The sequence below is a fragment of the Pygoscelis adeliae genome, unplaced genomic scaffold, assembly GCF_000699105.1.
Source record: "Pygoscelis adeliae isolate BGI_AS28 unplaced genomic scaffold, ASM69910v1 Scaffold42, whole genome shotgun sequence".
In the NCBI taxonomy this organism is placed as follows: domain Eukaryota; kingdom Metazoa; phylum Chordata; class Aves; order Sphenisciformes; family Spheniscidae; genus Pygoscelis; species Pygoscelis adeliae.
Genome location: NW_008824283.1, coordinates 2,437,303 through 2,454,216, shown reverse-complemented (window position 1 = coordinate 2,454,216; position 16,914 = coordinate 2,437,303). Strand labels below are relative to the sequence as shown.

The 16,914-nt window shown below is 38.1% G+C and overlaps 1 protein-coding gene across 1 annotated transcript in view; it reads left to right on the top strand.

Moving 5' to 3' along the window:
• The first annotated feature begins 656 nt into the window (after nt 1-656).
• The window catches only part of FBXO38 (F-box protein 38), a 22,466-nt gene continuing 6,208 nt past the window's right edge, over nt 657-16,914 (top strand). The window contains exons 1-15 of the mRNA XM_009318493.1: nt 657-795; nt 1,674-1,807; nt 2,939-3,102; nt 3,493-3,658; nt 4,007-4,144; nt 4,452-4,589; nt 5,011-5,104; nt 5,531-5,661; nt 5,982-6,152; nt 6,408-6,550; nt 7,435-7,657; nt 8,366-8,485; nt 9,596-9,775; nt 11,570-12,289; nt 15,363-15,463. Coding sequence (XP_009316768.1) covers nt 668-795; nt 1,674-1,807; nt 2,939-3,102; nt 3,493-3,658; nt 4,007-4,144; nt 4,452-4,589; nt 5,011-5,104; nt 5,531-5,661; nt 5,982-6,152; nt 6,408-6,550; nt 7,435-7,657; nt 8,366-8,485; nt 9,596-9,775; nt 11,570-12,289; nt 15,363-15,463 — 2,751 coding nt within the window. The 5' untranslated portion in view covers nt 657-667. The remainder of the gene's footprint in view (nt 796-1,673; nt 1,808-2,938; nt 3,103-3,492; nt 3,659-4,006; nt 4,145-4,451; nt 4,590-5,010; nt 5,105-5,530; nt 5,662-5,981; nt 6,153-6,407; nt 6,551-7,434; nt 7,658-8,365; nt 8,486-9,595; nt 9,776-11,569; nt 12,290-15,362; nt 15,464-16,914) is intronic.

The following is a 16,914-nucleotide window of genomic DNA, read 5'->3' as shown; positions in this document are numbered from 1 at the left end:
CTGCACATTGCTGCTGAGGCAAGGTCTTTCAGTTTTTCTAGGGCTTTGATCTTTAACTAAGCAACCTGAATATTTTATCTGGTATTCTAACCTCTAAGAAGAGCTAGTTTGAGGAACTTTAGTAGGGCATTTTTGGGGAATGATCGGTAGGAGCCCGTTTTTTCTAAAAGGAAAATTACTTATTTTTTTGCTAGACAGAGGCTTTGGGCTTTCTGTTTCACTGGAACATGTCTAGTTGGTATTTGCTTGGTAACTTCTGTAGTCTCCGCACAGCTTTCCTGTGATTTGTCTTGTCAACTAGTGTGTGGATGGTATCTCTGAAGACATTTTATTCACGCAGAAGAATTGATCTCTTATTAAACCTGTGGTGATTTTCCTCTTTGTCGGTTTCCCTTAGCTCAAAGCGATTTATCTAATAATTGTCAGGTTATGTCTGAGACCTCATGTATGAAGCAAACTATAACTTGTTGAAAGAATTTTTCTATTTCTTAGTTAACTTGATTCAGCTGTACTGGAGCTTGTCTGTATTGGCAGATTTTGCTGGGTTTTTCGGTAAACGAAGCTTAACTGGTGTGTCCTCCTCTACTCTCTGTCCCTTTTCTTTTTCAGTTGCACTGAATTTGCATAACATTGTGAACATTTCCTTTAATCAGAAATCGTTGCAAATATGGGTCCCCGGCGGAAAAATGTGAAACCATGCTCAGTGAACAGGGAAGGCTCTGAGTCTACCAAAGCTGATGAGCCAAAAGATTACATGAACCAACTCTCTCATGAAGTGCTTTGCCACATCTTTAGGTGAGCAACTTGTCAGAAGTCAATTTATTGTTTATTATTATATTGTTTTCTATTTTTTTCCCCGATCTTACCTGCATTGATGCTTGTGTCACATAGTATTCAGAAAGTGTAGATGTACCATGAGTGAACTGGTGGATAAAAACTGGATAAAAAGGGGTGAGAAATGTTTTTTCAGCCCCAGAATTCATTTGGATACTTTGAAAATTAATTTATGTGAATGTTGTGAATGATAGAAGGAAGAAGAAATAAGTGATTTAATTCTGTTCACCAGTGTGTGGTAAGAAGTGTTTAAATATTGATTTCAGTGCAGAAATGTATTTCAGGTATTACATAGTTGAGGTGCATGTTTTGAAATGGTTGCGTCCACTTCAGTGTGCGGAAGGGAACTTGGATGAGTATATAATCTTCCCTACAGCACAGTCCTTCTCCAAGATGTTCACTCATGCCTATTATATTCAAAACATAATGTCTTACTGGCAAGTTCTTTAAAAACAGTAGCTCTCCAAAATGTTGGCAAATTGAGCATGCTTGTATGTACTAGAAAATGAAAGTACCTTTAATTAAAGCAGATAGAAACTATTGCGGCAAATGGTTTGGTCAGCAGTATTCATTAGAGAACTAAAGCATCTCTCCATTTTAATACTGTATTTGTACCTTAAATATCCTATATTCTGTGTCAAAAATTGGTGAGTCATTCTGCTTAGCAAAATTTCACACTTTATTAGAGTGCAGTCTGAAAATTCTGTTTGAATTAATGTTATTAGGTGTTAGAACTGTATGAATTTGTGTAGTCATGCTTGGGATGTTCTTCAGTTTGGAAAAAGTCAAAAAGGATCCACCTTTGATAAATCAGAGGGGTGTTTTTTCCTCTCCCAAAGGTACCTTCCCTTGCAGGATATCATGTGCATGGAATGCCTGTCCAGGAAGCTGAAGGAGGCAGTCACTCTTTATCTGCGAGTAGTGAAGGTTGTGGATCTATGTGCAGGCCGTTGGTGGGAATACATGCCCACTGGTGAGTAATGCACTCACTCAAGATATGGCATTAAGTGGTATTGAGCAAAATTGTCTGTGCTGTCCTGGTATTTATAATGACATATGCAGGGTAAATTTTCAAAAGCACTAAAAGGAGTTAGAAGTTTAATTCCTTTTGACTTTTGTGAGATTTGGGTGGCTTCCTTGAGTATGTGGTTTGGAAAATTTATCTCTGTGTGTGTGTGTGTATTGGATATTACTGTAGCAGAAACGGGGATTCTCTGTAGCAATCTGTAAATACAATCTGTGTTTGTCTGATTATTGTAAGGGAGTTAATCCAAGGGTTAATCCAAGAAGAGGCTGTTTGCATGCAGGCAGGAAAAAATACAATGGAATGAGAGAGCAACTCATCTGCCAACACTTAACAATGTAAGAATAAATAAGTTTTGATGTCACACCTCAAGCCATCTTCAGATCAATAGATAAATTTGGCAACCTAGGTCAACCCTGTGAGTATTAGGATTTCTGTTGGATTTGAATTACACTGCTGGGATTTGTTGGGGGAGAGAGCTAAAATGAGTGAATTCTAAAAGTTAAAGGATCTGCAAAGTTAGATTTATTAGGGCTGATATCAGGTAGATGGTTAGACCTAACCTAAGATAGATGTAAATACAGGTAACTTACTAGTTTAAAATCCTTTTTATGTGTTGTCTTACGTTAGAATAAAATAATCCTTTGCTTTAAGAAACTGTCTTATTTCTTTGAGAGTTGTGAGCTGTGGTGAATAGTGATCAATTGCATATAACTGATCCAACTGGGCATTTTTGAGCCATATAGTTGATAAATGGAATTCCAGGAAAGACAGAAACACAAAGCCTGACATTCTGCAGAGGTGCTTCATCTTGAGAAGGGAGAAAGTATCGTTAACCCTGTAGCCATGCAACTCCACTGAAGGAAACCTATAGCAAGCTTGCAAAATTCAAGGCAGAAGAGTATGTAGGTCATGATTTCCAGAATCTGGAAGTAGAAGACAAGCTATTGCTTCACTGAGTACATCTTCTGACGTTGTAGAATTTATACTACCATACAAAGAGAACAATGTATTTGGCTTTCCCTTTACAGCTAGGTGTCTGCTGTCACACAAATACCAAATCTGTTGTTGTCATCTTAGGTTTCACTGATTCCAGTTTCCTAACGCTGCTGAGGAAGATGCCAGACATTGAACAACTTTATGGTCTTCATCCCAGGTATCTTGAAAGACGCAGAGTCCGTGGCCATGAAGCTTTCAGCATTCCTGGAGTTTTAGAGGCTTTGCAGGCCTGTCCAAATCTGCTGGTGAGTGGTTAGACTTGAGAGAGAACCTCCTTCAGCAACTGAGATGATGCATGTTAACAGAGCAGAAGAAATATGTCGGAACTCATTGCTTACAGGGCTTCATGTTCAGACCTGGGCTTTGTATTCAGATCTGGCTGTACAGAGTAGCAGATAATTGTGACCATATTTGCAAATGACTACTACTTTTAGTTGCACCAGTGGGAATCACGGTGCTCTTAAGTCCAGAAATTAATTGAAACTCTGATCCCTCTGCTTTTAAAAGGACAAGTCTTGCTACAAATTTAAAGTGAAATAACACATTGCATTATGTATAGCGTGCTATTGAGAAGTTAAGAGGATATTGTTGCTTGAACTGGTGTTAGAGCATTTTCTTTGCTTCCTTTTATCCAGGGTGTTGAGACCTCTCATTTAGAGCTGGTGGAAGCTATTTGGACATACATGCCACAAGTTCACATTTTAGGGAAGTTTCGTAATCGTAATGGTGCTTTTCCAATTCCTCCTGAGAACAAGCTGAAAATTCCTATAGGAGCTAAAATTCAGACTTTGCACTTAGTAGGTAAGTGTGGTAATGGTGAAGTAGTTGGCTTCAACACAGGTGAGTTTAAAGGCTTTGAAACTCTGCAAGATTGTAGTTCTTCTTAAGAGAGGGAATTTGGCATGTGGCATTTTTGAAATATTAGTTGCTATATATATGATAGCAGGTCCAAAGGGCAAATTCTAAAAAAATGCGTTGACAAACTGAGGTGAAGAACTTGTGTTTAAAATGTTTACAGCTTTTCTCACACGCCACATAGCAAAGAAAAGACTTCCTTTTTAAAGCCAGAATGATAATCCAAAGAAATTTATCCTAGAGTTTATAGTTTAAAGCTTGTTTAAAATGTTTGTTTTGTTTATGTGTTATTAGGGGTGAATGTCCCTGAGATTCCTTGTATCCCAATGCTGAGGCACCTTTATTTGAAGTGGGTGAGACTGACCAAACCACAGCCTTTTAAAGATTTCCTTTGTATCAGCTTACGCACTTTTGTCATGAGGAACTGTGCTGGTAAGAGGCATTCATATATGGAGGGGATGTTTTAGTATGTAGGAAATCTACTAATTCTGTTAAAGCTACATAGGCACCAACCGTAAATGGAAATCTTAGAATACAAGATTCTGAAAACAGTTATTGTTTTATTCATGGTGTTGGATAGAAATGTATCCCTCTCCTGTACATTATTTTGTGCTATGTAGTTCTGTTGACTTCCTTATCTAGATGGATATATGTGGACATTTTTTAATTCTTTAACGTGATATGTTCGATGTTGTTAAGTGAACAACCTTCTTTGTCTATATTGGTTTGTTCTATATAGGACCCACAAATTCTTTGAAATATGTTCCCCTCGTGACGGGCCTGGCTTCTGCTCGAAATTTGGAGCATTTAGAACTGGTTCGTGTTCCATTTCTTGGAGGGCTTATCCAGCATGTGGTAGAAGACAGCTGGAGATCAGGTATGAAACTTCTTATCCCTCATACTTAAAACAAACAGATAAACAAATAAAAATATTAGCAAATACTGGAGGCATGTGAAGCTTAGCTTTTTTGTCTGTAGCATATCCTTTCTTGATTATTATTTTAAAGGTATCAAGTTTGGAACTATATTTATGGTGCTAAATATAGCTCTGTATTGAATATTGTTTTGATCTTTTAACTGCAATTAACTCTTGACTGATAAGCTAGCCTTCCAGTTGCATTTGTTAGTGAGTAGGACTAGCAGGATTGGAGGGGAGTTGGGTGCAAATATGTGTTTTATTGATTTGCTAAAAAAGATGTGTTTTGTTAATTCACTTGTCAAGACAACACTGGTGGAAATGTATAAGGCTTAAGGTTGTGATCTGTGACTGAAGTGAAAGAACATTTTCTGTTTGTCAGGTGGTTTTAGGAATTTGCACACTATAGTTCTGGGAGCTTGCAAGAATGCACTTGAAGTGGATCTTGGCTACCTCATCATAACTGCTGCACGAAGGTATGGGCCTTTAGATCTTTCTTTTCCCCCTTCTCCTTTTGCAAAATAAGTATCTTAGTAGTGAAGTCCAAGCACAGGAAGAAGTGGAACAACCTTCAAAAATTTAAGGAATAAACATTTAAACTTTACATAACAGGAGTATTCTGTGGTTGAAATAACTGGAGTTATGTCTGTTTCTGAATCACTTTATATCATAAACCACCTTCTTAGACCTATATCTGAAAAGTGTCGTGCTGTTAGTCTCACAACTGTATTGCTGTGTAACTGCCAAATACTGCTGTCAAGATACAACAAATATCCTCTTAATCCTGCCATTGTTGAAAGAATATTTTCATTTTATTATGAGAGGGCATCTTCTTGAGTGGTTTCTATGGCAATTGTGTTTTGACATGCCTTTTAATAGGAACAATTCTTAATTGTATTCAGGTTGCATGAAGTGCGGATCCAGCCTTCCTTGACCAAAGACGGTGTTTTTTCTGCTTTGAAGATGGCTGAACTGGAATTTCCACAGTTTGAAACTCTTCATCTAGGATATGTTGATGAGTTTTTACTACAGTGTATGACATTTTTTACATACATAAATTATTTGACAAATATAAGGATTAAATAAGTTGATGTGTTTTCAATAATTTTCTAAGAGTGAGTAAAAAGAATATTAATGTACCCATATTGAGGCTGCTGATCTCATACAGCCAAATACGTTTTTCTTCACTTCCTGAAACTCTTACTGAAAATAGGGAAAGTCTCAGCTTTATTGCACTGAGGTAATAATCTGATCCATTTTGCCAAATTGGACTAAAATAGGGAGTTAGAAAATCATGCTATAAAGGCAAGTTTCTGAAATTTACTGCTGTGTTTGCTGCTATCTTTTTCATAGGTAAAATGACGAATGGAGACTTGGTGAAGTATGGCTTGGCTGATGTAGTTGAAAATCCAGGAATTATTACAGATATCGGTATGAAAGCTGTAAATGAAGTTTTTTCTTGCATCAAGTATCTGGTCATTTACAACTGCCCACATCTACATAACCCAAATAATTGGATCACAGGTATTGCACACCTTTGAAATTTTAGAGATATTGTATGAATTGCTGTGATATTAAAACAGAATTTTTCTGCTCATAGTACTGCTTGTTCTATTTCTTAGTAAGTACAGTAGATGATGCTTGGTTTGGAACCATAATGATGCTCGTAACAGTCAGAATGGAGATACAGAAGATGCCTACTCTCAAGTCTGGAAGGGGTATAATGAAAAATAAGTGAGATAGGAATCCTTCAGGAAATGCATCTCTTCTCTTCTGCAGATCATTCAAGGTGGACCCGACTGGTTGACCTCACCCTGGTGCGATGCCATGCAATAAAGCTAGATTCTTTTAGTCAGTTCATTGAGTTATTGCCAAGCTTAGAATTTATTTCTCTGGACCAGATGTTCCGTGAACCTCCTAAGGTGAGTCTTTCAGGGAATGGTTTTGCATTTTATTGTTGCCAGCTCATTAGAAATATGGTTAGCTCCAGCTGTTATGCATTCTTTTAAAAGTTTTAATTAATTAAATAGCTTGGTAAATAAATGACTTGGGTTTGCAGTTGCTATTATCATGATATGTTAGGGAGAATGATGCTTCTTCTGCAGGTGGGAGCAGTGGCAAGGTATGATCTTGTATGAATAGGTGACCGGGAAATGACTCACATTGATTCTGTGTTTCTGTTGAGGTCTCTGCTGCTACTTCATTTTGCTGCTGCTTTTTATATTTTTTTTTCACTCTTAGGGATCTGTTTATAGTGCTAAGGGGTTTTTATGATTTTGTAGTGGGTGAAATGGGGGTACTGTTTCCCTGTTGGAGTGCTTTCAAAGCTTAGGAATTTTAATTCTTCATATTGTCCCCTCTCCCACACTGTAACACAAATCTTTGTAACAGCTGTTGTAACGTAATGAAAACCGTGTGCATAAAAAAACTGCTTTCTTTGATCATTAATTCTATCTTGAGGCTACTGTGTTCTGGGAAGACTATATAATCTGCTATGTGTATTGATGTAATATGATCTCATAGCAAATGAAATACAATTTAATAAAGTAAGATTATATGCTTTGTGGAGTTCCCTTTCACTAGGAGTTTAACAGAGTGTAAGTCTTCTGTGTTGCCAAACTTAAGATGGACCTCTACAATGTGTAGCATAAGGAAGTATTAGGAACAATTTCCCTGTTCTTCACGTGCATATTGTTCTGCTATCCTGGATACTACTGACAGAATGCTTTTTCTGTTGGCATTAGGATATGTTGTCGAGATAATGTGTCTGTGTTTTCAAATCTTAATAGTTGCTCTTTGTTTTCAGGGTTGTGCTCGTGTGGGCCTAAGTGCAGGCACAGGAATTGGTGTCTCATCTGCTCTAGTCAGCAATCAGAACTCTAACAATGACAATGACAACAACAATAACCACCAGAATAACAATAATCCAAACATCCACCACAACAATCACCAACACCCAAATGACCAGAATGAGGAGAATGAGCTGCGGCAAGATGGTCAAGCTGAAGAGCAACAGATTGCAGCTGAGGGTAATCTCTGATCTTTGTGAACCTTTGTAGGGAGTGATTTTATTTGCATTGCCACTTAAGTAGGGTCCTAGAGGAGATACGAATATACATTGAAAGCTTGTTGCTCTTTCAGTTCCTGGTATGTAACTTTTACCTTTTCTGAGGGCTGTCTGCACATCTCTGATACCTGTGTGATAAAAGCTATCTTTGTATTGTATCTAATAGCTGTCACAGTCACATTACAATTCAATGATATATGTCAGTACAGATATTAGCAATGTAGAGTTTCAGTGTGATACTCCTCTGTGGAAGTGTGAAGTGTTTTCTAGGTTCCTCTGGTCAGAGCTGGGAGTCCATCACAGTGTCAGATGGTATATTTGTAAACTTCCCCAGCAAAGGCATTGGAGGAAACGAATTCCTCATTGGAGGAAACGAATATGTAAATCCTGGTTATGCTGCTCACTGCAGTGGAACAAGACTTTTGAGGAGGAGAGGAAAATTTGGGAGAAGTAAACCCCCAAAATTAGGCTGGGGCCTTGGCTAAAGAGATGTAGAACAAATCTGTGAGAGACTTTGTGCAACCTAGAGAGTCACTGAAGGAATCAAGGCAGCTATTACTTATTTCTTGAGGATTCTCTGTCTCTCTGTGGGTGCTGGCTGAATTCCTCCTATGCTTATGGCCTCTGTTCCTTCTGTTTCCTCCTTTTGACCTCATCTTAATCTTTTCAGCCCTGAATGAAATGGAGGAGGTGGCACAGGAAGAAGGGATGGCTGCGGGGCAGGGCCAGAATGAGCTCCCAGCTCACAGTCAGGCTGTTGTTCCTATGGAGGTTGACGAAGAGCAAGCAGGTAACTCTGGTTTTGGAAAGAAATTACCTTTTGGTATCCCCTTCTTGAAGGGTTAAATTTTTCAGTTATAAGTCTGTTTTTGGATGGTTTTCTTCAGCTGGGTTGTCTGGTGTGTTTGAAATAATGATGCTAGCACAGTTTACTGCTGTGAAGACATTTATTCTGTTTTAAAGTCTGTTTTACAGTCCCCAGTTTTCTTTTGCATATGGAGTAAAATGTCTTGATCTTAAAGCCTTATTTTTGTGTCCAGTATAATGAAAGACTCAGAAGGCCTGAATGAGCTTGTCATGTTCTGATGTTGGTGTTAATGGCCTTCTTTCACTGCAGCATGTGGATTCTTTTTTGCCTTTTTTTTTTTCCCAAGCCAGAACAACTTGTTCCAGTGTTAATTTAGTTTGTATTAGTGACACACACTAGTGGTTTAAGGCAGTCTTGATTTCTTTTATAGCCACTATTTGCTGGATAACATAATTTTCTACTAAATATGCCAAAAACATGAAGTAACATACACATATGCTGGATCTGTTCACTTTTTCAAGATAAGTCCTGAAAATGTTATTTAACTTCATGTTCATTTCTTGTGTTATTGAGAGGCAGATAAGTCAATGTGATTGGCTAATGTCTTTGGTTAGTAGCCAAGAGAGTTAACTAACAAAGCACATTTATACTGAAGCTTGATAATTCACACTTCTCCTTCCCACTTCTCCTGGTGGGATTTAGAAGGATAATTGCAGATGTTCTGACCGACAGTTCTGTCTTTGTGGTGGAAGTTTCAGGGACTGATTATAATATGTAGTTGTGCAGTTACTCGTACTATTGTGGAAGAACATTTAAGCTGTTACGAAGCAGAGAAACATTACAGAAAACCTGGGTTTTGTCTTACGTTGTTACATTCTTCCCCTTCCAAACTAGAATGCTTTGATGCTGAAATGCAGTGTTTTGCTCTTCTCGTGTTTGGATTTTAATGAGCGAGCCACAGAATGGGTGGCTAAATTGAACTGAATTCATCTCTTGTCATTTTTTTCAAGCAGTTCTAAAAGTTCTTCAGCCCTTTAATCCATGCATGGCTTATTTTTACATGAACTGTTGGCATTCTCCTACTGTTTTCAGGACCAAGTGGCATTCAGCCTGTTGTAAAAGCAGCACCTATTACTGTCCATGATTCAGACAGTGAGGATGAGGAAGAAAACATGGGGACTTCAAGAGCCTGCATCTCTAACAGCATTGCACAGAATTACTCAGATGGAGAAGAGAAAAGCAGAGATCCAGTAGAAACTAGAGAACCTTCAGGTGTGGAACAGATGGGTTCCTGGGCACTGTTAAGCAGAATTTATTCTTAAGCTTCAGTCTTTCCATCTTGTTCAGTTTTATTTCTAGCTTTGTAAAAGGCACGCTCGTTTGTTTGCCCCCTACTCTTTTCTTCCTGTTATAAATCTAGAATGGAGGTGTAAGGACACATCTCTCTGAGCTCAAATCACATAGTCACTGTACAGAAACACAGAAATAGTGGTGCTGCACTGCTTTGCATGCAGAAATCTGCAGCTCCTCTTTTGGATTTCCAGGTGCACAGAATTTATCATATCTGTGAAGCCAAATTTGCAGCTATGTTGTCTATATGATTCATCTGTCAAAGCATTGCTGCTGAAACAAAATGTGACCGCTGGGGCAAATTCATGAGAGTTGTAGCCATCTTTTGGTTCATGGGAGCCCTGTGGGAGTGTTACGAAGGGGACACTTTAAGATCAACTTTACTTTGATGGGAGCTTTGGACGTTAGTTAGAATTCTCAGGGTGATGTTCAGTACTGTCGTCTTCACGTCCGAACAACACTTACTATTACAGCGTGTGTGTGTATATTATTATTATTATTATAATATATATTATTATGACTCATTCAGAGTCAGAGGCCTAGAACTTCATGGTAGTATGACAATTACAGAGAGACATAGAAAAGGACATTCCCTGTCTTTTGAGTTTACAGCTATAAGCTGCACATCTGTGGCACCCAGTTCAAGTCCTGGGTCCGATGCCATATGACGTATGGCCTTTCCAGCAACAGAGGTGACATGCTATTTCCTGTAGTTTGTAGTCTAAGTGAAGTAGTTTCATATGTACACAAGAAAGGAGGAAGTTGAAGTTGAATTTAATCTATAAGTAATTGACAGATGAAGTACATACGGTATTAAGCCTTAATGAATATTTAGCTAAGCAGTTAACATAAAAATCCTGCATTGTGAAGAACTGAGAAATGTACTGGTCTAGTACTGGTTTAATTTCTGCAAAGCCTGGGACATATCAAAGCTGTAATGGATCAAGTACCTTCTTATTGTAACTAGCATACTCCCTACACATCAACAAGACTGGTAGTTTCAACTTGGAAATCTGTAGAGTGGTGTGCTTATAGTGCAGATGTCAGTTCTGGTTTGAGGGTTGAAATAACCTGCATTTGGAGACAATTTGCGTAAACTTTTGTAGTGCTAATAATGGTTTTTCGGGCTTGGTTTAGTGTAATTAGCTGAGAGGATTAAGACAGTAGACATTAAGTTCCAATTGTGATTTGTACACCATTTGCTATGGTTTTTTATTCATCTGTAAAGTGAGACTACTGTTACCTATTGACACAGCTTTCCATACCGGGGGGGGGGGGAGCTAAGGTTTGCTATTGAAAGCATAAACTTTAGTCCTATCTATGTTACTATTATTTAATTCCTCAGATTTATTCTTCATATTTAAGAAAACAGAAGCCTATTATCAGCGTTTTTCATGGTTTTGTGCTTTGGCCTTTTTAACCAGTTAGCTGCTTTGTGAAAATGTTAGCCTCTCTGGCAAAGATGTATCACGTTTACTGACAAACACTCCAGCACATCACTACAAAAATAGCTGCAAGACATTACAGAGATTCAGCAACTGCTAGAAATACTATTAATTCCCATAACATGTGAATAGCAGCACGATCCTGACAAGATTTGTCATTGGCCTCTAGGCTGCCTTCTGTTTTAAGTAGTCTCTAACAGAGTAGCACTTAGCATTTATTTAAACTGTGTATTAGGTTGTCTCACTATTCTCTCTTGCTTAACTCTTCCAGTGAGCGGTAAAGGCAAGACACCACTGCGGAAGAGATGTAGTGCCAGCCAGGTGGGCCAGACAAAGCAGTTCCGTACCGAGGAAAGCAGCTGTGAGAAAGGTTGTCAGGTAACAAGTGAGCAGATTAAAGCAGACATGAAAGCAGCAAGTGACATGCCTGAAAGGAACAAAAGCAAAGATTCTTACCCAGGTTGCAGTAATGCTACAGGATCAACGGGAACATCCAGCTCCTGCAGTACTGTTTCTCCTAGCCCTGACTGTGCACAGACAGCTAATAATCACTCCGCTGGCACCAGTCCAGCAATTGGAGATGAATCCAGGCAGTGTGTCTGCTCGCCTTGTAAAAGTGAAGGTTCTGCTGAGAGAGAGACCGAGGAGAGCTCTGTTTGTTCCAGGTGTTCCTGCTACAAGCCACAGGATGCACAACAGAGGACTAGTGGATGTTGTGAGGGGGATTGCCCATCCACGAGTGGAGCATGCAGGAATGGACCAAATAGCGCTGGGTCAGATTTTGCACTTAGGACTCCGCCAAACTGTGGGCCTCCAGGAGAGACAAGTGATGAGAGGACTAGTGGGAGTGCCTGTGGGCCTGCCAGTGAGGAGGAGAGCATGGGCTCCCAGCGAAGGAGCTGTGAGTTGGAGTATAAAGAAGACTATCCTCGCCGACCACTAACAAGAGCGAGAAGCAAGCTGTCCCATGTCCCTCTGGTGTCAGAGTCAGGTATGACCTATATGTATATGTTAATTTCTGAGTGAACTACTGTGCTGGCATGAGACAGTATTGAACAACAGCAACACCCACAGATAATACTGAAGTTAAACGTGAAGTTTATTGGTTAATAACTTAAAACTAAGTGGTTTGTCAAAGGGACAAAATATTGATGGAACAGAAATGGCTGACTTCACTGCCATAGCTAGGTAAAATAACAGATCTCTGTGAAAGAGTGCCAGTGACTTTTTTTCTCCATGCACGTATTTCTGTATGTGTTATCCGTACATACTAAACAGTGTGTGATTTACTCATTTGAAAACCAAATGCAACTTCTTTTGACAGCTTCTCTCTTCCTGTGAAGGCTGTTATTCATTGAAACATAAGACTGTCTCCCCCATTAAAATTCTCCCTTTAAAAGGAAGAAGACAGCAGGTACGCTCAGATCTTAGCAAGAAGGCAAAAGTTAATAACTGATACTTTATCAGCCAATAAAGAAAGCCATAATTATTATTGAGCCAAGCTTGTGCACCTGCATATTGGATTCTACTTCCAAGTGTATAAGGCATGGTGATCAAACTCGTTGAAAATTGTCTTTTTATTAAATAGGTTCATGCTTCACATCATGTAAAACAAACAAAACAACAAAATAAAAACAAAGTCCTGAAGGGCTGGAACAAAGCCAGAAGTGTTGGGAGAACAGAATAGATGTGAGAGGGGAACTTGCTGTTTCTTCCAAATATACTCGCTTTCCAAAATAATCATCTTAGTCTGGCATAGCACGCTTTATAATTACCTCATATATCCAGGATTCTTTGCTGAGAATATCTGGCAAGTAAAATGAAAGTGAAAAGTGAAATGTGCTAGTTACTGAACTGTATGCGTTGGAGGTAGAAAAGATTGATAGCAAATTTGTCTCTCTGTTACATGGAATGATTCAAACACAGTATGTCCTTGTGTCTTTCCAGTTTATCTTAATGTTCCCAAGTGTTAACAAAACCTAAATCACCTAGGATATTGTCCTGTGGCTAGATGCATCTCAGATTGAAGAAATGATCTTGCTATTAAATTTAAAAGGTCTGTTTTCTACCTTGCTCCATTATGACTAGTAACTAGTCTACAAAAATCAGAAGAAAATATTTCCTCTCTATCCTCATCCATTACCAAAACATGAAGTGAAGTCAGTCAGATCTAAGTATCAGATTAGGGTATCTTTCTGAAAGTGTATCTGTTTTCATGTTTCAGTTGTTAGTCAGGAAAAAGATCTGTTCTGCTCATGGAGAAAAATGTCTCAGTATTTCCTATATTTAGTTCTGACTGTTGTAAGCTGTTTTCCCAACTCCATACAATTATGTGTTTGTCTTTATGCACTTTTTTTCCTCTTTGAAGCATCAGATATTAGCTGATGCTTGAGGCAGAATATGAGACTTGATGTGTCATTTTTATCTTTTAAATCTGTATTTAATGCATAGGACAGTGAGGCTTCTTCTGCCTGGCTGTTACAGTGCTTTTCTTCACTAGAACAGGATATACAACTCATTAGAGTATAACCTGAAAATGCTTTGTTACAGAGTTGGAAATGTTTTTCCATAAATAGTCTAAAAATGTGCCTTGACTATGACTGCTTTCTATTAGTCTAGCATAAATGACATTGTGGTTTTCAGCTTCTGTAACAAACCTGCTTGATAGTAGAAGTATTTTTTTTCCCTTAAATTATTTACTCATATTAAACAGTGGAACAAGTCAAATATTAAAGACAGTGAAATTTTAAAAGCATTATCACCACAGACCAGCTGGCTAAAGGACAACTCAAATGTGTAACTTTGATTTTTACTTTAGTAAAAATGTAGGCCACACTTTTTCTTGTAAAAAATGGAATTTTTTAAACTTGTTTTAGTTTGCATTTGTAGTGAAGCAAGCTTTTCACATTTTAAAATGCATGTTATGTTAAAACTTCTGTAAAGATTTCTTGACCTTGGGCTCCACGTTGAATAATTCAACACAAAATTGGAAAGTTTTTCCTATAATGTAGCTAGGAAGCATTTCACTATCTGTAGATACTCTAGGAACTGTCAAAAAAATTCCCTGGGGATGATGATTCATGGGTGCCACAAGTTGAGTACTTAATATTACATCTTTCAACCTGTGGATCCCCTAAAGCAGTAGCCTGAATTCTGGAGCTCATAGGCCCACTGAATGTCACGTGTTAATTAATAGTTCACATGTATTGGTGGAATTTGATGATGTTAAGTAGGAAAAGAGATATTTTTTAATGTTAATGGTAGTATAGCATGGAGCAATTCGTATATAGTCTCTAATATTTTGCACTTCTATCTTGATTGTGAATCTTTGTGAACATGCCGCATATTTTAACAAAAAAGTCAAAGGAAGCTTAACGTTAGTAAAATAACTTCTTGTTTTGATCTGTTAATCACAGAAAAATAATTCTAGGGCATTTTTTTCTCTTAATGTAGGAAGTAAGGGTGGTCATCTATCATCATTTCTTTTCAAAGCCTCATCTTTTAAATCAAGCAGGAATTTGATGTCACTGGTGCATGAAATGGAGTAAGAAGCAGCTTGGGAACATCAAAGTATTTTATACCTGGGCATCCTTTGCAATATTAGGAAAAACTTAATGACAGTTATGAAGAGCAGACTTTCAAGTAGTTTGAGATTATTTCTACTATTTAAAACATTAAAGCTATTTTTGGTTCTTGTATTTGTCAAGAATGTTCCGTTTGCTGTAGAGAACCAAGTGTAACCTAACAATTCATCTTCTGTTCTTTTCTTGGCTCCGCATCTTTCTGTGATGTTGAACTTGTAGGTTCAGCATTCCTGTGTTTTCATCTACAAACAGCCCACCCCCCTGGCCCAAGTTACTTAGTATGAATGATTGTGAGCAACAAACCTGAAAGTGGTTTTTGTGCCAGGAAGAGAGATATAGTTGTTTTCAAGCCAGACAGGTATTTTAATCTGCTTTTGTAAGAAATGTATGTTCTTATTGAATGTTTTCAGCTAGGGAATGGCTCTATTGTTCTCCTGAAATGTAAACAGAGGAAAGATTTTTCTGGTTTTCTGTTTCCAGAGGTGGCCAAGCCAAAGCCACGGCAAACTACAAAGCGGAAAAGAACAGCTGACAAGTCCACAAGTACAAGTGACCCAGTTATTGAAGATGATCATGTTCAAGTAAGGTCTTTTTCCTCACCTGCTACAGGTTTATCAGCTGGGGATGCTCATGAACAGTGATGGAATTATACAAGCTTGTCTTCCGTGTAGAACCAGACGAGTTACAACTGATGTTGCTGCTCTCCTTGGTCTTCACTATATACAGGAAATTTCTGTGTTAGGTGCAGTGACTGGCTTGAGAAGAGGAAAGTATAAGCTAAAGCCAAACTTGAAGTTTGTCAGATGCTCATGGCTGTAGTGCTGCATGAAGTCCTGCCTTCCCACAGTGTCCTTCTTGATTTGCAGGGGAAAAAAAAAATTTCTCTGGCATTTATTTTTGAAACGACAGCATAGGCTACTGCTGCTAAAAGAAACATGGGATATGTAATTACCTCTGGACACAGCAACTCAGCTGTTACTTTGCAGGCTGGAGGTTTTCTTAGTATATAAATAACATGAGTTAATTCTTCTGCAGTGAGGATCAGTCACGGAAGGAGAAATCACAAGGTCTGGCTTACTGTATTGGTGCTGTTACCCAAGGCTAATATTCTAGCTGAGCATGAGATTGCTTCAGAGGGTGACTGAACAGCTAACTTAAGCTTCTCTTCTGAGTTCTGCTATAGAGAAACCTGCCTGCGTTTATTTTCCCCTTTCTGTCCGGTGAAGAACTTAGCCTCACTAATTTAAGATAGCTTTTGTGAATGTGTCCCATAATATTTTTCTGGTTACTAGGATGCATTAAAGCTTTTCTGATTAGCATAAAAGGTATTTTTGGGTGCATGATTGATTTTTCTTAAAATAAGCCATTTTGAAAGAACAGTATTGTGATTTTTAAATTTTTTTTAACCATCTGTGGTTACAAGGAACAGCTTAAATTGCTGGAACTGAAAGAACCCATTGCAGAATGCTTCTTTTTTCTCTTCATATGTGTTTATTTTGTTTTAATAGAACTCTGTTTAGTCTTCTTTGTATAATCGGTCAACTTCATCCTTGGGCTGCTAAATTTTGCTAGAATTTTTAGTGATAAAACTTTGAAAAATTCAGATAAAAAAACAAAAAGATCCTTTCTTATTACATTCTCCCTGTGCTCATGCTATTGGAAATAGCATGTGTTTCTTGACCTTGATGCGTGCTTTATTTTTCTAACGCTGCTAGTGGACACAGAGGATTAAATAAGCTATGTATATAATTTTCAACCCTCCGTGTGGGGTTTTCCTCTGAGATAGCGCTGGTAAAGTACATTGGTATGGGAAGTTCAAACCATGATTCTCTGCCATACCTTCTTTCTGTGTTTAAACACGAGTTACTGTCCAGAATTGCCATTTTTGTCATCGCGGTTGAAAAACAGAAGTTGAATAGTAGAGGGTTTGAATTTCCTAACAGATGATACTTAGGTTTTCTGATAGAAATTGTGCTTTCTGATACGACTCCTCTTTTAATCTTGTGAAGTTTTTCTTTTGTGTTTCGTGATG